Source organism: Sus scrofa, chromosome 9 (genome assembly GCF_000003025.6).
Source record: "Sus scrofa isolate TJ Tabasco breed Duroc chromosome 9, Sscrofa11.1, whole genome shotgun sequence".
In the NCBI taxonomy this organism is placed as follows: Eukaryota; Metazoa; Chordata; class Mammalia; order Artiodactyla; family Suidae; genus Sus; species Sus scrofa.
In genome coordinates, this window is record NC_010451.4 from 133163453 (window position 1) to 133185303 (window position 21851).

Below are 21851 nucleotides of genomic sequence, written 5' to 3' on the forward strand. Positions count from 1 at the left end.
TCTCCAACCCACTGGGCAAGGCCAGGGATCGAACCCGCAACCTCATGGTTCCCAGTCGGATTCGTTAACCACTGCACCATGACAGGAACTCCAGTGAGGGAGCTTTCATCAAGCACCCCTTAGGGGACATAGCTTGAACTTCCGGTAATTAGTAGGAGATGTCATTTTATTTTATTTTTTTGAGGTACTCTTTATATAGCACTTTTTATTATTACACTGATAAAAATTGTGAGCATTTATACTGCACTCGGGAAATGCCAAGTATTGTTCCAAGCAGTTTATATGAAATAATTGTTTGCCCTTCAAGGTGGGTACTGTTATTTACCTCATTCTATGGATAAGAAATTGAGGCCCAGAGAGCTTAAAAAACTTCCCCAAGGCCGTAGTAACTGATGAATTCGGGTTTGAACCCCAGGAGTTGGCTCCAAAGGCCATGCTTTTAATCATTACCAGACAGTGTTTGGAAAAGGCAGGACTATTTTTCTCACTGACTGGATGAGGAAACTGAAACCCAGGGTCACAGGAGTAAGAGGCAATGCAGAGGCAGAATTCCCTGGGCGCTTTCCTCAAAGGCACCAAGAATCTTGAGTCTCTTCTCCGCACCTACTCCGCACAGGCCGACCGCGCATCTCTCTAAACTCTTCCTTGTGGTTATAACTGTCTCTGTACTGCAGAGTGATTATGGGGCGTGGAGGAGGGGAGGCACTTTCTCGACTTAGATCGGACCTTCCGGTCGCTTCCACTTCACAAGACCACCGGCCCCAAGGGTCAGGTCTAGATCTGAGCCGGGGACTTTCTCAGCGCGCGTTAGAAGCGGGGGAGGGCGGTGGGGAAGGGGCTGGGCGGGCCTGGGTGGCCCAGGAACACCTGGTATCATATTTCTCGCAACCCGCCAATCGGCAGCGCAGGGGGGCGTGACCACACCCGGGAGGCGTGGCCGGACGGCGGAGGGGCTGCGGCGTCCCCGGGCGGGGCGCTGACGTGAGCGCGGCGCACCTGGGCCGGGCAGGTAAGGGCCGGTGCGCGACGGGGAGCGGAACCCGCAGTCCTACCTGCGCGGAGCCAGGTGTTGCTCGCCCGACCTGTCGAAGAGCGCGGTGGCGACGGGTGGTCTTAAGTGGGGACTTGTTTCGGAGGGACGTCCGCTTCTGGCCGGCGGATTGAGAAAAGGTGGGGACGCCAACTTCTGGCGAGTAGATTGCGCGAAGGAGGACACGCCCGCTGGTGGAGAAGTGTCCCCTCCAGAGTTCGTGGGGTGAGGAAAGCTTGCGTAAGGACGTCTATTTGTTTGGGGATACCCTCTGGGGCAGGGGGCCGGTCTCTGTGCTCCAGGTGGCTTTGGGACCGTCCTAGCCTGGGAGCGCTGGGCCCTTCCAGACCTCCCCCCCCTTCTGTCGACTCCCTCCCCCACCCCCCGCCCTACTGGGGTGCGCTGCTCTCTGCCCCTGCCCACCCTCCGTCGGGCAGCCAAGGCTCCTCCTTAGCTTTGGTCCTACCAGCCGCTGCCCGCCGGCCCTGGGTCCCAAAGAAGGGATTTCCCAGGCCGGCTGGCCCTGGATCGTGGTGCGCGCTCCCGGGAAATTGGGGGTAGGGGCGGCCAGTAACTTTTAACTAGTTAGTTTTCACTCCTGGAATTTGTTTAGCGCAGTCAGGCCCCGGGTCCCGGGTCTGGGAGGCGTCCGTGGATTACAAGTCGTCACTCTAGGTGCTGGAGAGGGTGGCGCTGGGTGTGGTTGCTCTGGGGGTGAGGCCCTCTTGGCCTGAAAGGGCTGGAGGGAGGGCGTGGAGACGTGGGGAAAGCCTTCAGGCCTGGCTGGAAAGCAGCCCCGGGTGCCACTGTTTACAGGGAGTCTGCTCTGTGGTCAAGGGGTCATCTCTGCCCCAACCCCGCTGTCTTGGTGGATGCCAAAAGTGGAAGCCAGGGAAGGGCCTGGGCGGCTGCCCACCCTGGAGAGTACTTTGGGGTTGGATATACGTATAATGCAGGACAGCAGCACCCAGTATCCTCCAGCTCCCTGTCTCCCGCCCCCAACTTCAGCTGAGCAGGGAGAAAGGGCGTGGGAATTACGGCTAGAGGTCCAAAGCTTACCCCGAAAGAGGCTAAACCAAACAGGAAAGACCGGGGAACTTGGAAGATGGCATTTCGGGGCGCTCCAGGAGGAAGGGAAAAAGCAGGCCCACCACCTAGCCTGTGTTTTACTCTAAGCAAAACCGTTGACAGCTGAATTGCGGCTGTGGGGTGGCTATGTTCCTGGAAGCCAGTCTGGGCAGGGGCTGCAGAGGTGGCAGTGTTTATAGGGGACCTGTTCCTTGGAATGGGGGTGTGAGAGAGGGTGGTTCATGCCCTGAAAAATGTCCCTGCTCAGGGCCCAGTGGGAGTTAATGGGTTAGCGTCTTTCTTCTTTGGGTGGTTCAATACCTGTTGGAGACACTGGCTTTGACTTTTAAGAGACAGAGCTGAGTTCCAGGAGGCTGAGGTTCTGTGAGCATTGGGATTTGGGTGGCAAGAGTGTTTTGAAAGGGAGCTCTGGTTTAGGAGTGTTTGAAGGTGGGGTCATGGTTAGTGGGTCTCCTCCCTCACCACTTCATTGACCCCCCCCCCACATGTGGCTTGGATCTTTGCTGATGTTTTTGGTTTACTCTCTTTCTGTACAGAAGAAGAGAGCCTTGGAAGGCCGGGCGTAGTGGCAAGATTCGGCACAGCGCGCTCTTGCCTCTGAAGCTTTGGGTCCAGGCTCTGAATAAAACAATTTTCTATGCCCCGGTTAACTTAGCTCTAAAATTGGGATTGTAATAATGTCACTTCTAAATCACGAGGATGAAATCAGACATGTTAAGTAGAGGAACACATAAAACTATAAAGTTTATGTGGACATAGAGGAGTGTTGTTACCATGGTTTTTATTAGCTTTTATACCTTCTATTGGGCGAGACATGTCCCGGCTTCTTGTGGTTAAAAAATGCTACTTGCACAGGTTGCACCTGTGGCGAGGGTTCAGTCCCTGGCCCGAGAACTTCCACATGCCACAGGTGTGGCCAAAAAAAAAAAAAAAAAATACTGCTTGGAGTGTTTTGTGTTTTGTTTTTAAATTGTGAATTGAAACATGCCACTGTAGGAAAATGTGTCATCTATAAAAGTATATAGGCAAGTATAAAATTCAGCCATAATCTTACCGCCAGGTAACCATTAAGCATTTACGGCACCGCTGTGTTGTTTCTTTCCCTTTTTAAAGTCTCTGTGCATATGTGTGCAAGTGCCTACGTTATGTTACAAGATGGAGACGCTTCTCTACAGTCAATGTTGTATGCTGCCTTCCCCCCTTAACTGCCCATTTAAACATTTCCCCAAATCCAATAAAAATTCATCAGGATGCTCCGATGTTCATGGCTGTTTGATATTGCAGGTTATGAATGTCTCTTGAGCCATTTTTCTCTGATATTTTGGTTGCTTCCAATTTTCCCCTCGCTGCCTGTTTTTATAGCCTTAGTTACTGGGTGGCAGGTGGAGGCGCCGCTGGCTGAGGTTCAGAAGGTAGGGAGGGTTCGCCTTGAAGGAGGTGGGGTGTGGAGGAGGCCGGGGCAGGGTTTCTCCCGGGTCCTGCCATCTTGGGAGAAGGCTAAGAACGCAGGTCCCTAGATCTTAATCATCCGTCTCCATGGGTGGCTGCTTCTCTGTCCCCATCACTCAGTGCAGTTCCTTGTGTTGGCCTGATTGCTTTAATTTTTTCTTGATGTGTTGTGGAGCAACGCGGATAAACCCTTTTCTTCAAAGCCCATGATCCGTCAAGAGGTGGACTTCATGTGTCTGCCAGGCCCCAACACAGGACTGACCAGCACAGAATTAAAAATCCTCAAAAGCGGAGTTTCTGTTGTGGCTCAGTGGGTTAAGAACCTGACGTAGTATCTCTGAGGGTGCAGGTTAGAACCCTGGCCTTGCTCAGTGGGTTAAGGATCTGGTGTTGCTGCAGGCTGTGGCGTAGGTTGCAGACGCAGCTTGGACTCGGTGCTGGTGTTGCTGTGGCTGTGGTGTAGGCCAGTAGCTGCAGCTCCAATGTGACCCCTAGCCCAGGAACTTTCCATATGTCGCAGGTGCGTCCCTTAAAAGAAAAAAAAAAATCTCAAAAGCCCTTCACCTAGGGGGCCCAGTTTGTGGCCCATTTTCCATTTTTTTCCTTTCCCTCTCCCCATCCCCCTAAGCTCGGGCAGGCCGGGACTAAGGAAGAGGAGGCTAGAACTTGCCCTGGGGAGAATCCGCACGCCCTCGTCCTTATAAGGGAAAAATGCTCTTGGTTTGACGGCTTGATTTGCTGCCCTACAAAAGCGACCTAAACCCAGGCTGAGAACACCCAGTGCCACCTCACCTGCCCACGGTGACCTGCCCACGGTTAGCCGGGCTCCCGGGGGAAGGTTTCAGTTGCAGGTCTCCGTAACTGGGTCAGAAGGCTCAGGTAAGAGCAGGTCCTGCCTTGTTCTTAAAGGGCCAGTGGCCAAGTTGGGTCTGAGCTTTCCTATTTGTTGGGGGCCTGGCTGGGGGGTTAGTGGGGTAAGTGGCAATGGATTGGTGCCACCCCCTCAGCGAAGCTCCTCTGGCGGGGGAGGCTCGGCTTACTCAGCTGGTTTGGTGTCTGAGTCATGATCCAGGTGGGACACTCTCTGGGTGTGAAGGTCCCTTATTTATCCTCTTTTTCTCAGGGCTTTGTGGGGTTTGAGCAATTCCAGTGTGGATTTCTTCAGGGAGTCTGATGAAAACATCATGTTTAGTAACTGACATCGTGCTTGCCCACGGGAGCTGACGAACAAATATTTGTTGGGTGAACGTTCTTTTGCAGGCGTCTCTTTGTCACTGGAAGCAAAAACAAAGTGAAATAAGAACAGCAAAAGCTAAACACAACATCCCCAGCAAACAGTTCTCCAGTGACTGGTTTTTCCTTCAGGCACCCAGTCTGGGCGGGCCTTTGTTTGCTGCTCTGAGTGCTGGCTCTGCTGTCACCTGCGGTGCCAGCCCCTTGTGTTCTTATGAGAATCAATTGCAGACTTTACCCAGGCTGCCTCCTGCCACCCGTCCCTTTAACCCGGCTTCTCTGGGGCGATAAACAGACCCAGGCGAGGAGGCCGTCCTCTCAGTACTGAGCTTGTCTTCCAAGTGTTTTTAGGGCTCAGGCTTAGGAACTGTGGCATTTGATTTATTCTTGGGCTTCTGAGCTTTACCAGACTCAGTTACAGGGAAAGTGGCTCCAGGGCTTCAAGCCTTCTCCCAGACACTGGAGTGTCCTGTGGATGACCAGCTCAGACCTCCCCCACCAGCCTCCTTTTTTTTTTTTTTTTTTTTCCTGGTGCAGAAACTTTGGGTGGCCCAGAGAAAAGAAGACTGACTCGAGGCCCAGCACTCAGATCCCCGTGGATCCACCTGCGCGCTCATCTCTGTAAGTGAGGACTTTGGAACCAGGACCTGGCCCTTGCCTACCTCTCTCCCCACAGGTGCACTAAAGTGCCCCCATGCCCCTTCATTTAAAAAGAGAGTGTGCTTTGGGAGTTCCTCTGGGGTCCAGTGGGTTAAGGACCTGGCGTTGTCACTGTTGCAGCTTGGGTGGCTGCTGTGGCTCGGGTTTGATCCATGCCCTGGGAGCTGTGGGCTTGGTCAAAAGGAACGGAACAGAAAAGAGTGCGCTTCAAGTTCTTACTCAAGGAGCATCCATATCCTTTTGCTGTTTCCATACTTCTTCCTTCCCTCTCCCGAGATGAGACTGGAAAGAGTAACTTTTCTTCTCTTCCAAAGCCCTTGCTTCAGGAAAGACGCAGTCCCAGCAGGAATGACATCATCTTTTTATTTTTCTGCTTCGGGATTTAAATAGAAGAAATTCGATCTACTTTCATGATAAGTCTGACTTGGCTGGAGCATGAAGTATAAATGGCTTTGGAATAAGAATCAAAGGAACCTTTTAACCTCTTTTCTTTTCCTCTCCACCTGGCACAGTTTATTCCCATATTTAGTTTCTGTGCTGTAATCTAATGAAACTGTAGCTCCAGCATACGGGAACAGGGGCTGGGAACCTTTCCCGGGGGCTGGCCTAATTCTCCTCACTTCTTCCTCCTCCCCCCAGCCCAGATCATGGCCCTCCACCCCCGAAGAGTTCGGCTGAAGCCCTGGCTGGTAGCCCAAGTGGACAGTGGCCTGTACCCTGGGCTCATCTGGCTGCACAGAGACTCCAAACGCTTCCAGATTCCCTGGAAACATGCCACCCGGCATAGCCCCCAACAGGAGGAGGAAAATACCATTTTCAAGGTAAAGTCTGCTTTTACTGTCTGACTCCAGTTGTTTTCCAGCTCCCTCAGACCTCTCTGGCGTTTGGTTCCGTTCTGTTTTCAGTGTTGGCATGAAGAACGTACCAGATCCACAATGCTGATGTGACAGAGAGAATGTTTATGATGGGGGGGGCAGGCACAGTCATTTCTCATGTCGGGGCACGTCTGTAATGGTTGAGCCCGTATAGTCTTCCCCACTGGTCCACAGTACTCAACTCTCTGCCCACAGGATCCCAGGTGTGATTGGCTAAACTCCTGTAAGTGCGTGTGTGTTGTGGTTACTCCTAGATTCACGAGGGTCCGCCAGCAATGGACCCTGCATTTACTCAGGGCTCCTGCCGTGGAGATCGGTGCTTCGGCCTGGGACTGGCTCTTCATTCCAGGGCAGAACTGCTGAGTCTTAGCAGGCTGGGTGTCAGGGGCCCTCTGCAAGTTTTTCTTTTGATATTAAAATATTTTGCTCCATCCACAGCCTCTACTTAACGTATGTTTTCTTTTTTAAAAAAAAAATTTTATTAAAGTTGATTTATTAAAATCTGTCACTGCCTGCTGTACAGCAAAGTGAACCAGTTGTACGTATGCACATGCATTCTTTCTCTCACATTATCTTCCATCATGTTCTGTCACAAGTGGTTGGATATAGTTCCCCGTGCAAAGTATGTTTTCTTAACTAAATAACAGCTCTGGTAGTTCCCATTTCGGCTTAGTGGTAATGAACCCGGCCAGTATCCATGAGGATGAGGGATTGATCCCTGGCCCTGTTTAGTGGGTTAAGGATCCAGTGTTGCCATGAGCTGTGGTCACAGATGCAGCTCGGACCCCGCATTGCTGTGACTATGGTGTAGGCTGGCAGCTACAACTGCGATTTCAACCCTAGCCCGGGAATTTCCATATGCCTTGGGTGTGGCCCTAAAAAGGCCAAAAAAAAAAAAAAAAAAAAAAGAGAGAGAGAGAGAATAGCTTTGATTTGAGAGTTATTTTGGTTAACTGACAACAAAATTTAATCACATGGCATTTTATGAAATGTAAGTGAAAACAAAGTCTAAGACAGAAGTAGGTGGGAAGCTGATGGTGGGAAGGGGTGTCAGGTGGTTTGTAAGCCCGGAACCTGTACCTCTGCTCCGGACCAGCTTCTCTGTTCTGGTCAGTTGTCCATCTCACGAGTAGCTTTAGTTCCTCTAACCTCAAGACACAAAGTGCGTTTCCCCACGTCTTCCCTGACGATAAGCCGAAGTCAGGCGTCTCAAGATTGATGCCCCAGGGTCTTGCCGAGATCAGATCAGGAATGGTGAGCTCATGCCTCAGTGGAGAGCTGTCTTAGAGTTATTTCTACCCAGCTGTTACACCAGGTGCAGCGATGAGAGGTGGGGAGAAACTGGCCTTAGAGGACAGGAGTGACTGAACGCTTCTGATGTAAAAATTCACAGTGATAGAAAAGAGAGAAGGAAAACACGATAAACCAGCACCCAGTGTTGGAGCTGGCATCAGAGGGGGAGGCCTGCCCGGGCCCAGCCCGTCTCTCTCTGTGATCTTGGTCTGAAACTGGATATGCTGTTCAAGTGTCTGGTGGTGCTGGCCAGGGGGCAAGAGGCTGGTTCCTGAAAGCCCCACTCATGAGAGCGATCTGGGTGCTTAGAGCTTGAGGAAGGGGTGCCTGTGGGAAGCTGCTCTGTCTAATTTACATCTGCGTATCTGTTTGCAGAATGCTAAGGGAGGGCCCTGGGTGTCAGGAGGAGAGTGAGAGCACTTTCACAGATCCGAGCTCAGACAGCCTTTGGTAGGATTGGGGGGGGGGAGGCGGGGGAGGGGGGCATTGTGTGGGTGCCCGCTCCATAGCCGTCATCTCGCTGAGTCCTGACAATGCTCTAAGGGAGGCGTTACCCTCACGTTGCAGATGCAAAAGCTGAGTCTCAGAGGGGCTCGGTAACCCAAATCACACGGTCAATAAGCGATGGGGCCGGGATTTGAACCCAGGCCTGACTGCCCCCCCGGCCCCCCATTATCATACTGCCCCTTCCGACCAGGAATCAGAAGACCTGGCTTCAGATCCTACTACCATCAATCAAACAAGGCTCTTTGGGCTTTAGCTTCCCCTTCAGTAAAATGGGGATAAAACCAGTCTTGCCTGCCTCACGGGATTGTTGTGAGAACTGAGTGACACAATGTATGGGAAGGGACTCGTAAATTACCACAAAAATGCAGGGACTGTGTCCATTTTAGGAAGAGAAATAGAGACCTGCCCAGTGACCAAAATCTCAGAAGCAGAAGTCCGAATGGGTTTGAACCAAGAATGTTCTTAAAGCCCCACGACTGCCGTGGGCTGGGTACCAGCCTCTGGCGTCAGCCGCGGGTCCTTGGCACTGTCTAAGTGGGATGGGGACTGCTGGGTTGGGAGCAGGAAGCCTGGGGCTATGGTTCTGTGTTGGTCTGGCCCCTTTCCTTGGAGGGGCAGGGATTTAGGGAGCCACAGCAATCTGCAGCCCCATGCCAAAGTCAACACAGCCCCAGCTGCTGGGTGGGACCAGAAGAGGACTGAGCACAGAAGATCAAAGAAACAGGAAAAAACCGTGGGGAAGCAGCAGCCAGCACCAGGGACCAGTGAGGCTGAAATCCCTATGGGGCGTTGGATGGAAGGGCGCTTGCTGAATTACTGGAGGCAGCAGCTGTCTCAAACTTCTTCATTCCATACTGATAAACAAGTAAGAGTTCCCGTGCGGCCCGTGGGTTAAGGATCAGCATTGTCACAGCAGCTTGGTTGCTGCTGTGGCGTGAGTTTGATCCCTGGCCTGAGAACTTCCACATGCATGCCCCGGGCACGGACAACAACAGCAACGACAACAACAGGAGAGGAGACCCCGTGTCTGAGAAGATGGAGGAAGAAGTCAGTGAATTGGAGGAGGACTGATGGATCGATTCATTGTCTTTTTATGTCGGCACCGGCGGCGGCAGATGGAAGTTCCCAGGCGAGGGGACAAATTGGAGCTGCCACAGCCACAGGAACACCAGATCGGAGCCGTGCTTGCGACCTAACACAGTACAGCCTAACCCACTGAGCGAGGCCAGGGATCAAACCCACGTCCTCATGGGTACTAGTTGGGTTCATTACCACTGAGCCGTGATGGGAACGCCAGGAGAAGGATTTAGATTAGAAGAATCTTCCTCATGATTGTGAGGCTTTGCAGGGCGTGCCTGAGGGTGACCAGAGGTCTCAATGGATGAGGGGACAAAAAGTTCCATTTCGGCTTGAGGGAGAAGTCTGTAGCCAGGAGCAGAGGCCGGAGCTGGGACCGAAGGAGGCCCACACCATGCCGGCTTGCACAGGCTGCCGAGCACGTCCTGATCCTGAGCGTCCTCTGTTAACTCCACATCACGACATCTGCATTTTCTGTATCACCTGTATCACGACACACCTTTGAAGAAAGCTTCGAGATGGACGGACGCATATACGTTGGCAGCGGGGGAGCGTGGCCGTCTTGTGAGCAGAAACAAATGCCTGTTAGATCCAGAAAGTGAAAACCAGGGAGCCAGGGCCCCAGTGGTTTTAGCCAGTGGTGTTTCCAGCCTAATGTTTCTCATGTCGAAGTCTGGGGAAGCAGGGAAGGTGGGCAGGGGGTGGGGGGGGTGGTTGTTGGTCCTTGAGACCCTCAGCCTCAAGCCGAGGCAGGCTCACCCCCCACAGCGTGCTTCCTACCCTCCTGCAAGCTGTTATCCTAAAGGCACTTGGTCTATAGTTATTTGTGCATCGGACTGAAGACAAGCCAGGGGGAACAGCAAGGCCAAACACTTCATATCGTACGCCATCTCCCTCTTCCTTCGTATTATGTAAATAATTCATGTCAAAAACAAGTAAAAAAAAAAAATTAACTGAAATCCTGCTCTCCAAAGTTACCATTGATATTTCAGTGTATATTTGTTCCAGACTTTTTCTTTTGTTTTTCTTTTCTTTTATTTATTTATCTATTTAGTCTTTTTAGGGCCACGTCCTTGGCATATGGAGATTCCAAGGCTAGGGGTCAAATTGGAGCTGTAGCCACTGGCCTACAATACAGCCACAGCAACGCAGGATTTGAGCTTAGTCTGTGACCTACACCACAGCTCACGGCAACGCCAGATCCTTAATCCACTGAGTGAGACCAGGGATTGAACCTGTGTCCTCATGGATGCTAGTCAGATTTGATTCTCCTGAGCCATGATGGGAACTCCTCTTCTTTTTTATTTTTATTTTTTGTCTTTTTTTCTGCCTTTTTCTGGGGCCGCTCCCATGGCATATGGAGGTTCCCAGGCTAGGGGTCCAATCAGAGCTGTAGCTGCCGGCCTACGCCAGAGCCACAGCAACGTGAGATCTGAGCCACATCTGTGACCTACATCACAGCTCACGGCAACGCTGGATCCTTAACCCACTGAGCAAGGCCAGGGATTGAACCCGCAACCTCATGGTTCCTAGGAAGATTCGTTAACCACTGAGCCACGAGGGGAACTCCTTCTTTCTTTTTTTAAAAAAATTTTACTTTATTATTATTATTATTTTTATGGTGATACCCGTAGCACATGAAAGTTCCTGGGCCAGGGATTGAGTCAGAGCCAGAGGTGCAGCAAGGTTAGATCCTTTTAACCCACTGAGCCAGGCTGGAGAGAGAACCTGTGCCTTTGCAGTCACCTGAGCCACTGTAGTTGGATTTTAATCCACTGCATCACACCTGGAACTCCTCTTTATTTATTTTTAATAAATAAATAAGGGCATATTGAAGTTCCCGGGCCAGGGACTGAATCAGCCTTTAGCTGCAGCCTGTGCTGCAGCTGCATCAACGCCGGATCTTTTAACGCACTGCGCTGGACTAGGGTTCAAATCCGAGCCTCTGCAGTGACCCGAGCCACTGCAGTGGGATTCCTCACTCACTGCGCCTCGGCAGGAGCTCCGACTTCGTGGTTGACCCTTTCTTATGGCCACTGTGGTCTTGACAGGTGGTACTGGCAGCGACACTTGAGATGAGGCGCCTCTTTTCGAAAGACTGTGTTTGCGTTTGGCTGAATTTCTCTCAGCCCTGCCTTGCCCTGGCCTCAGGGAGGACTCTCCGGCTGCGTTCGTGGACACTGGGGTCGGGATGATGGGCGGTCGGGCGGGGGTGCGTGTGCGTCTGAACGGCTGGGCCCACTTTGCAGTGTTTCTGGTCGGCCGCCAAAGCACTCAGGGCAGTTTCCTGTCTTCCAGGCCTGGGCTGTGGAGACGGGGAAGTACCAGGAGGGGGTTGATGACCCCGACCCAGCGAAATGGAAGGCCCAGCTCCGCTGTGCGCTCAACAAGAGCAGGGAGTTCAACCTGATGTACGACGGCACCAAGGAGGTGCCCATGAACCCCGTGAAGATCTATCAAGTGTGCGACATCCCCCAGCCCCAGGGCTCCGTCGTCAACCCAGGTGAGGCGCAGCTGCCGGGCTGGACCCTGAAAGACACAGTTGACTTGAAAATTGCCTCGCTTACAAAGTTTAAGACTGGAAAGGCCTTTCCCAGGAAGGACCCAGAGAACAAACGATCGAGACTCAGCAGAGTCTTGCTGCTCACTTGGTGGAACAGGGCAGCGTGAGAAAGTGGAGGGAGCACAGGGCTCGGTAAAAACAGCTTCTCTCGCGACTCCACGCTGCGAAGAGAGGCCAGAGAGTTCGGAAGAAGGAGGAATTAAAACTCAGGAGGTTTAAGTTCTATACCTAGTTCTTTCACTTCCCTGCTTGTGAGACACTGAGTCAAGTCATATGACCTTTTGAGCCTCATTTCCTCCACTGTAAAATCTGGGCTCTCATCTTGCCTACTTCAGAGGCTATTTTTAAGAATCAATTGACATGACATCGTAAAAGCTATTAGGTTCTCTTTATAAATGATGGGCGGGTGATCACTTAAATTGTAGGATGCCTTTGCTAAGAGAGTATCACCTTCTATTTAGTGCAGACTAAGCCAGAAAATTAATTAATTAATTAGTCTTTTTGTCTCTTTAGGGCCGCACCTGTGGCATGTGGAGGTTCCCAGGCTAGGGGTCAAATTGGAGCTGTAGCTGCTGGCCGACACCACAGCCACAGCAATGTGGGATCCCAGCCACCTCTGTGACCTACATCACAGGTCACGGCAACGCTGGATCCTTAACCCACTGAGCGAGGCCAGGGATCGAACCTGTGTCCTCATGGATGCTAGTCAGGTTGTTAACCACTGAGCCACGACGGGAACGCCTAAGCCAGAAAATTTAGACTTCACCTCCAATGAATCTGGTGAGGCCCTGCCACGAGGGAAGGGTCTGTCCTCACGTTAGGCTTACAAATGAGAGGGGCTGTGGTCTGCTATGTAGAAAGAGGTGTAGAGTAGGAATGAAAAGATTTCCCGAAGAAGGAAGAAGGGTCTGCCGCTCCTGGGTAGGGGAGGGGGCGAGCGCTCGATTTCAGGCTCTGTAGGAGGATTGGAAGTGGGGTGAACCCCCTTGGCTCCCACTCTTTGGCTAGGGCATTGAGGGTGCACACTGAGCCCGAGGAGCCCTGTGCTGGTCAGTGGCAGGGATGACAGCGCCACCTGAGCAGCTCACTTGCAGGCCTGTGCATCTGTTTCTTGGGCAGGATCCACTGGCTCTGCTCCCTGGGATGAGAAGGATAATGATGTGGATGATGAGGATGAGGAAGATGAGCTGGACCAGTCACAGCACCACGTTCCCATCCAGGACACCTTCCCCTTCCTGAACATCAATGGTGAGTGGGGGTGCTGGGTGGGACAGAGGGATGAGGAGGATGCTAGGGGCTTTGATTTCGCAACTGCCGACCCCTCAGGCACCACTGCACTGGGAGGAGTGGCCGGGCCCTGTGGCCAAGCTGCCAGTCTGTTAGCAGGTAGAGGGGTCATAGGCAAGGAACCCCACAGGCCCAGTTGTCCCGGTGGGGTGGTTTCTAGGTACAGAGAACACCGTCTGAATCTTGATGATTCAGAAAAATTAAAAAATTAAATTCATTCTTAAACCCACTTATAAATACATTAGGTTTTTTTTTTTTTAATTTTTATTGTTAAATTTTTTTAGAGCCACACCTGCGGCATATGGAGGTTCCCAGGCTAGGGGTCGAACTGGAGCTGCAGTTGCCGGCCTACCCCACAGCCACAGCAACGCAGGATCCAGGCTGCATCTGTGACCTACACCGACCATAGCTTTCGGCAATGCCGGATCCTTAACCCACTGAGCAAGACCAGGGATTGAACCCATGTTCTCATGGATACGAGTCAGGATACTGAGCCACAACGGGAACTCCAACATTAGCTGTTTTACATTTTGCTGATTTCCTTCAGGCTGAGCGCAGACATCATCTTAATGAATTATAGGTAGACTCTTCCACTATTTCCCTCGGTATAAATTTTCCATCAGTTCCTTAACAGGGCCTGCTCTCCCAAGGCTATATCATGGAAAATTTGCAGCATCTGCAGCACTTAATACTGGGCTCTAGTAGAATGTATCTATTAGAGACTTTAATCTTTTTTTTTTTTTTTTTTTTTTTTTTTGCGTTTTAGGGCCCCACCTGTGGCATATGGAGGTTCCCAGGCTAGGGTCGAATCAGAGCTGTAGGTGCTGGCCTACATCACAGCCACAGCCCCACAGGATCCGAGCTGCATCCTTGACCTACACCATAGCTCACTGTAATGTCGGGTCTGTAACCCACTGAGCAAGGCCAGGGATTGAACCTGCGTCCTCTGGATGCTAGTCAGATTTGTTAACTGATGAGCCGTGACAGGCACCCCCCCCCTTTTTGATAGACTTTTTGAATTCAGCTCCCCAGGAAAAATGAGTGTAGAGTTGGAGGATTACTATGTGGCAGAGCGGGTACTGCATCTCCCATTGCACATTCTGAGGATGCTCAAACACAGGTGAATTGCTCTTTCAGCCTCTGCACTTGCACTATCCACTGACATGCTCCTGCTCATAGGACATATTTCAGTTGAGCAGCTTTTCACTGCCTTTCTAAGTTCCATCTAGCTGCTAAGGGTCAAGTGAGATACTTGTGCCATCTAGAAAATTTAATATGTCAAGATGACTCCAGGAGTTCCCTGTGGCTCAGTGGGTTAAAGATCTGGTGATGTCACTACAGTGGCACAGATTCAATCCCCGGGTCAGGAGCTTCTGCATGTTTCAGGTGCAGCAAAAAAAGAAGACGACTCTTTTAGGATTTTGGAGTACTTACTCTAGGCAATGTCCCTACCCCTTGCATATCAGGAAATGACTCTTAATCATCTATCTACTTGTCCTGTCACTTAGCCTGTCATTTATAACTTTGTGACCAAGCAGTGAGTAAAGACAAATATCATAGCGCTCTCTCAAGTCAATATTACCACAAACTGCGTTCCCAGTTAGTGAAATTTTAAGGCATTTGGAAACGTGAGATCCTTTTTCAAATCCTTGGCTGACTCATTCTGTTATTCTCACCCGTTAACAGCATGCGACCTATTTCTAGGATCCCAATTTCCTATTTCTTTTCAAATTTGATTAACGCTACTGTTGTACGGCCTTATGCTATGGGCCACCTTGGATCCTTTATGGAAACAATGTGAACATGTATTGAAAACAAAAATAAGGCGGGTACTTGGATTTAAGCAGACTTGTGCACAAAGGGGCAAAGAGACTTCACACTTCACCTCTGTCATTGTGGAGTTGAGGAAGAAAAGCTGTTGAAGAATAGGTGCCGGAAAGGTGAGGCTAGGAGGAAAAATCTGTAGATTTTGGACTGAGCCAGCTTTGACAATAGCGGAGAAATAGGATGCACTTTTCATGCTTCCTTTTAAAAGCTGAAATTGGGTACTTTTGAATAAATAATACTCTTAGCTGGTGTACAGTTCGTAGTGGTACAAAAAGCAAATCAACTGAAAGGTTTTCCGTCCATCCTGTCTCCGAACATCCCGGCTCCTTCCCCGGAGGAGACAGAGCTTTCCAAGTTCTTCAGTATCTTCCAGCTGTTTTATGCATGTAAAGATACTTGTTTTTAAAGGAATTTCTAGGAGTTCCCATTGTGCTCAGTGGGTTAAGAACCTGACACAGTGTTCATGAGGATGCGGGTTCGATCCCTGTCCTCAAGCTTGCAGATGCGACTCGGATCCCGAGTTGCTGTGGCTGTGGTGTAGGCCAGCAGCGGCAGCTCTGATTTGACCCCTAAAGCTAATCAACTAATTCAGTTGCGTTCACTTCTGTTCAAATGTTGGGTCAACAGAGAATCTCTCGTTCATGCCTATTCTAATTTAACTCCAGGAAAACTCACATGTCAGCAAATGCATGTTTTCAGAATTATGAATTTACCAGAGAACTAAGAAGATTAGGCAGTAGAAGCAGGGGAATGAACCTTATTTCTTTTGGTATTTGTTGGGGGACTTCTTGGTGGGCTGAGGCACTGAGTCATGATCCAGTGTTGGACTCTTATCAGTTGACCATTTAGGTTTTAGAGCCTATAGCAGCGGATATGCCTGGGTGGTGCCGTGCCGGCTCACCCACATCCTTGTCTTCTAGGTTCTCCCATAGCACCAGCCAGTGTGGGCAACTGCAGTGTGGGCAACTGTAGCCCTGAAGCAGTGTGGCCCAAAACGGAACCTCTGGAGATGGAAGTACCGCAGGCACCTATCCAGCCTTTCTATAGCTCTCCAGAGCTGTGGATCAGCTCTCTCCCAAGTGAGTGGGCCTTGGTTTTTTCTCTGGATCTTCAGCTCCTATTACAGGTCATTTCCTGTCCACCTTCTGCCGCCTTTTCTTTGCTATGTATAGAACAGGCCTCCAGGCAGCCTCCGTGTCTGGTTCCTGGCTGGCCGATGAGTCACCAGGGAAGAAGGAAAGAAACACTCTTGCAGACGCACTCGCCCTGGGCATGCTCTGATTGGTTGCTGTGCCACTCTAGGGTACTCCCCGGTGGAAGGCCTGGGTGTATCAGCTTGGCTAGGGGATTTGGGGACAAGGCTAGGGGTAGCAGAGGGAAGTTAAAGGCGGTGGATTTGGAGGGTTTTTAGGACCCAGGGAAAATCTCTTTGTGAATTGGGCACAAATTGATCTCAGTGGAGGATGTGTCATTGCCCATCTCCCTTTCACACTGCACATGGTCGGGGGGCCGGGGGGTGGGGGAGCAGGGGTGAGTACCAGTATTTGGTCCAAGAGGCTGATAGCTTTGATGATACCTATAGGGTTCACTTGGCGAGTGAACATTTTCCTTGCTATGAACGATGTCCTTCTATAATGTATTATTAGAATAGTTCAACAGTGGGTGTTCATCTGTGTAATTATCAGAAAGACGGCTTGGTATTTCTTCTTGTTCCTCTGGTTTGAGTCAAAAATGATACACAAAGCAGAAGCCTTAGTTTTTAGCTCCTTCCAATGCCTATTGATGTAAAGACTCAGTATGAAATGGGGAGACCAGGACCCAGTACTTCGGTGGGAAAATTCCAGCTGTTAGGGTGTGGTGACTGCACTGAGATAGTATAGCTGGACTTTGAACTGTTTGCTTCAAGGCAGCCTTTTGAGTGACTATTCCAGGGATATGTTGATGTGGCCCTTTATTGCAGGAAGGATAACTTTGCAGTGGCCTTCCTGAAGCTGATCGAAAGGTGGCTTGATCTTGATGGACTTGCATGAGTCTTAGGGAAGGGCAGGCAGAGCGCCAGAGCAGGACTCTCACTGTCCTCTCTCGCCTTGCAGTGACGGACCTGGACATCAAATTTCAGTACCGTGGGAAGGAGTATGGGCAGACCATGACCGTGAGCAACCCCCAGGGCTGCCGGCTCTTCTACGGGGACCTGGGCCCCATGCCTGACCAGGAGGAGCTCTTTGGTCCTGTCAGCCTGGAGCAGGTCAAGTTCCCAGGTCCGGAGCACATCACCAACGAGAAGCAGAAGCTGTTCACCAGCAAGCTGCTAGATGTCATGGACAGAGGACTGATCCTGGAGGTCAGCGGCCACGCCATTTATGCCATCAGGCTGTGCCAGTGCAAGGTGTACTGGTCTGGGCCATGTGCCCCATCGCTGGTTGCCCCCAACCTGATTGAGAGGCAAAAGAAGGTCAAACTGTTTTGTCTGGAAACGTTCCTTAGCGGTGAGTCTTTTTGCAGAAGATGGATGGTGGGAACTGCTCCCTGCAAGTGTGACGTCCTCCTTCCTGGCCCCCTTTCCTGGCTCTGCAAAGATCTTAACCAAAACATTTCTTCTGGAGGAAGTCCAGGTAGAAGAGAACCTTGATTCTGAAAAAATAAAAGTGAACTGGGCAACAAAGATGGTGTTCTACTCCAAAGCTATGTCTCTGAAGCCAGTTTTAGGTTGGTTGTGGCTCCTTTCTTGACAGAAGAGGGAGAGCCTTGTCATTGCTCCCCAAATCTCCCAGCTTACCTTTCACTTTGGAAGGTGACCCTGTTCAGCAGCAGCAGCAAAACACATACCCTTCTCATTTGGGGCAGATGTGAGTGACAAACTCCCGCAGAGATATTTAGGGAGAGCACTGAGACGTGAATCCTCCCGTGTGGTCTAAACCCCAGTTCCACTTTAAATGATATCCAATAGAGCCCTCCGAAATGATGACAGTGTCTAGATTTAAGCTGTTCAGTGTGGTAACTACTGGCCACATGTGGCTATTGCCTTCGTAAGTGCGAAGAACTATTTAATTGTAATTCATTTGAATTTAATAGTCAGGAGTTCCCGTCGTGGCGCAGAGGAAACGAATTTGACTAGGAACCATGAGGTTGCGGGTTCGATCCCTGGCCTCGCTCAGTGGGTGAAGGATCCGGCGTTGCCATGAGCTGTGGTGGAGGTCGCAGAGGTGGCTCAGATGTGGCATTGCTGTGGCTCTGGAGTAAGCTGGCAGCAACAGCTCTGATTCGACCCCTAGCCTGGGAACCTCCATATGCCGTGGCTGTGGCCCTAGAAAGACAGAAGGACGAATAAATAAGTAAATAAATTTAATAGCCACATGTTGTGTCTCGTGGGCTGCTATATTGGACAGCACAAAAGATGGTGCCTGCTAGAGGATCTGGAATAACCCAGGATATGACACTCCTCTTCCTGTTCTGCAGATCTTATCGCCCACCAGAAAGGACAGATAGAGAAGCAGCCACCATTTGAGATCTACTTATGCTTTGGGGAAGAATGGCCAGATGGAAAACCCCTGGAAAGGAAACTCATCTTGGTTCAGGTGAGGGGATAATAATGCGTCAACATCTCTTGGCCTTTTTATCAATGCTCAAGCCGCCAGGGCTGTGGGGTTGAGCTCTGAGCAAGGCTCCATCTGCCTGGGTAGGTTTAATCCCATCAGATGGAGGAGTGACTCAAGCTTTGTACACTGTACAGTTGGCCCAGGCTGGAGAATACAGGGTCCTCAAAGTGAGCGACTGACTCTTGGAGACTTTATTCTCTTACTGACATCAGAGTCTTCCTGAAATCTAACAAGATATGGCCCTTTCCAGTTCTTTCGGAAAAACTTTTTGAACTACTTAGAAGAACTTATCCTGGGAAGTGGCAGCAAGAACATGTGGGTTTAGCCATGGATTCGTGCAACAAGATAGGCAATAGATGCGATTTGGGTAAAAGTCTTGCCAAACAAGCAGTTCTTTATTTAGGCATGTGATGAGATGCTCCTTCTAGGTTCTTTACCTTCATCTGAACTGAATTCTAAAGTGCGTCTTGGCAGGATGGTCCAGCGAAATGAAGGCATGTTCTATATCTAGACACTAGAGTGGGGTGGGTAGGTGGGGCTTCCCCATGGCCTCTCTGGTTCTTCCATCTTGGGCCCCTCCTGCTGTTTAAAATACCTTCTTCTCAGCAGATACCTGTGTGCTCTCTGTCTGAACAGGTCATTCCCGTGGTGGCGCGAATGATCTATGAGATGTTTTCTGGTGATTTTACACGATCCTTTGACAGTGGCAGCGTCCGCCTGCAGATCTCAACTCCCGACATCAAGGATAACATCGTTGCCCAGCTGAAGCAGCTGTACCGCATCCTCCAAACCCAGGAAAGCTGGCAGCCCATGCAGCCCACCCCTAGCATGCAAATGCCCCCTGCCCTGCCAGCCCAGTAATCACGAATGCCATCTTCCTTCTTTTTTTTTTTTTTTACAATATTGTACATATTGATATTTTTTATTATTCAGATTTACCCAACTTTTAAACCTTTCTTCTAACCATATTAGTACTCTGACTCTCCAAATATGCCTGGCTTTAAAATTGATTTAATTTATGGAAAAATCACCCTCCATGCTTTCCCTTTCCTCTTTTAAACCTCCTGAGAGTAGAGTAACATAGTAGAAGGAGAGCTGGCCTGGGAGTTTGGATACCAGGGTTCAAGCTGCCGCCTTGTTTCCAACAGTGTGACCTTGAACCGAATCATTTAACTTCTGTGCTTCAGATTCATTACTGTGAAGGGAAGGAGTTGGAATGATACTTAAATAACACCAGGTTTAAAGCTCTGCCTTGATGACTTCATTCTACTTGTACATGGCAACACTGCCTGGAACGGAACCCTTCTGCCTTGATCTTGCACTGCTTTTTTTTTTCCTTGCTTTCATTGAAGTCCCCTCAGGCACTGATTTGCCCAGGATTGATCTTCGTTTGACCTGTTCTACTAGTACAGTCAGCTGGCTCCCGGATGGGCAAAGGAGGAGGGAGGGGCCCCGGCTGGTTGCTTAGGAACCAAACTTGATATCTAAATAGAAATAGGTGCCAAAGTCTGAAAGTCACCCAGCCTGTAGAGTAAAAGCTCATAAATCGAGCTTCTAAAGGGAAGCTGTTAACATAGAAGGCTTAGGGCGCCTGTAGAATTGGTTGTCGGGTGTTCAACCTACCACCATTTACATGCAGGCATACCTTGGAGATACTGAGGGGCCCGTTCCAAACTACTACAATTAAGTGAATATTGCAGTAAAGCAAGTCAAATTGTTTTGGTTTCCCAGTGTGTATAAAAGTTAGGTTTACATTACACTGTAGTCTGTTGAGTGTGTAATAGCATTACCGCTGAAAATACAAATGTGCATGCCCTAATTAAGTTACTGTAATTGCTAAAAGATGCTAACCTTCCTCTGAGCCTTCAGAGAGTCATAATCTTTTTGCAATAGTAACATCAAAGATCACTGATGGCCATACAAAAAGATAATGAAAAAGTTTTAAATATTGTGAGAAATACCAAAATGTTCTAGAGACAGCAAGTGAGCAAATGCTGTTGGAAAAATGACGCCAATAGGCTTGCTGATGCAGGGTCACTGCAGACCTTCAATGTGTAAAAAACACAGTATCTGCAAAGTGCAATAAAGCACAAATAACGCAATAAAATGAGGTATGTCTGTACTAGTGTGTGTGTGTGTGTGTGTGTGGTGTGTGTGTGTGTGTTTAGATGAGAGTCCATGACTCGGTGATGGCTTTCCGAGAGGGTAGATCTCTTTTTTTTCCTTCTCCCTCTTCTTTTTTTAACTTATGGCCACATCCCAAGCACATGAAAGTTCCTGGGCCTGAGCGGTGGCAATGCCAGATCTTTAACCCATTACGCTGGGCCTGGGATGGAACCCACACCTCTGCTGTGACCCATGCTGCTGCAGTCGGATTCTTAACCCACTGAGCCACAGCAGAAACTCCTTTTTTGCCCGCGTCTTTGAGGAAGACCTGAGTGAGCTGGGTATCCCAGACCGACTCCTCTGACTACAGAGGAGGCAAGGAGAGTTCCTTGTGGTATGGAGATTTTTTTCAGTCTTCTCATTTGGATTTTTCTGCACTTGGGAAAAAAGGGGTGTTTAATGTGTTAAGGTCAGAGTGAAGAAGGGCAGGGCAGTGCTTTTCTGGAAAAGGCTCACCTAGCACACACCTGCTTGTCTCCCTTCCTGTGGAGGTAGCTGGGTGTGAACAGTTAAGGTGAAGAGTAGCGTAGAACACTGCAGCCATGACTACCGCAAACTGGTCTCATCTGTTAACTTTGCTTTTATCTGACTCTTTTACTCATTTAAAAAAGATGAAATTATACGTAATTTAAACTCCAAGACCTAAGTAGAAAACAAGATGGTAATCTGGGTGCAGGCCCTGATCCTCCAGAATACTGGTATCTATTTGTACCATGCCATATTAAGAAAGTCCACTTCGGTCTGCTACCCTTAAACCAAGCCACCGCCCCCCTGAGGCTGAAGTTGAGCTGGCTGAAAAGTTGGGCCAGCTTTATTTCAAAGACCATAAGCTCCCCTCAGTCACAGGTGGCTGTGTGACTTACTCATTTAGAATGCTTAAGCTGTGGTTTTAGGATCTCCAGGGGACCTAGGAGGATCTGCTGTTACTAAAGTATGACCAAGGGAAATCTGGGTGCTTAGCTATGAGCAAAAGTTGGGCTTCTAGAGACCAGGACACATGCAAGGTATAGAAACTATATATGGGGGGCATTTTGTTGAGTGTGTGAAGTGAGGGATTTGGTCTTGATGTCTGGCTGCCTCTGTTTCTGCAGAGCTCAAAGAAAGAACTCACAGCAAATAAACTGAGAGGGCAACTGCTGGGTCTAGACTGGCCCCTCTTCCTTATTCTGGGAGAGGCTAACAGCCAGGCTGTTCATCTG

General features: G+C 49.9%; 1 protein-coding gene across 7 annotated transcripts; it reads left to right on the top strand.

The window, feature by feature from the left end:
- On the top strand, window positions 908-20593 carry IRF6 (interferon regulatory factor 6). Of its 7 annotated transcripts, none has more exons than XM_005667893.3 (9): window positions 908-1009; window positions 5339-5422; window positions 6101-6282; window positions 11512-11716; window positions 12896-13024; window positions 15811-15969; window positions 16984-17376; window positions 18347-18465; window positions 19123-20593. In XM_005667893.3, exons 3-9 carry the CDS (start codon window positions 6109-6111, stop codon window positions 19345-19347), a joined length of 1404 nt encoding a protein of 467 aa, XP_005667950.1. In that variant the 5' UTR covers window positions 908-1009; window positions 5339-5422; window positions 6101-6108; the 3' UTR covers window positions 19348-20593.

Bases quoted from the DNA above. Each gene is read 5' to 3' on its own strand.
- IRF6 (XM_005667893.3), top strand. From the start codon at position 6,109: ATGGCCCTCCACCCCCGAAGAGTTCGGCTGAAGCCCTGGCTGGTAGCC. The intron at 15,970-16,983 runs GTGAGTGGGCCT...CTCGCCTTGCAG, and splicing joins GTGGATCAGCTCTCTCCCAA to TGACGGACCTGGACATCAAA. The intron at 17,377-18,346 runs GTGAGTCTTTTT...CCTGTTCTGCAG, and splicing joins TCTGGAAACGTTCCTTAGCG to ATCTTATCGCCCACCAGAAA.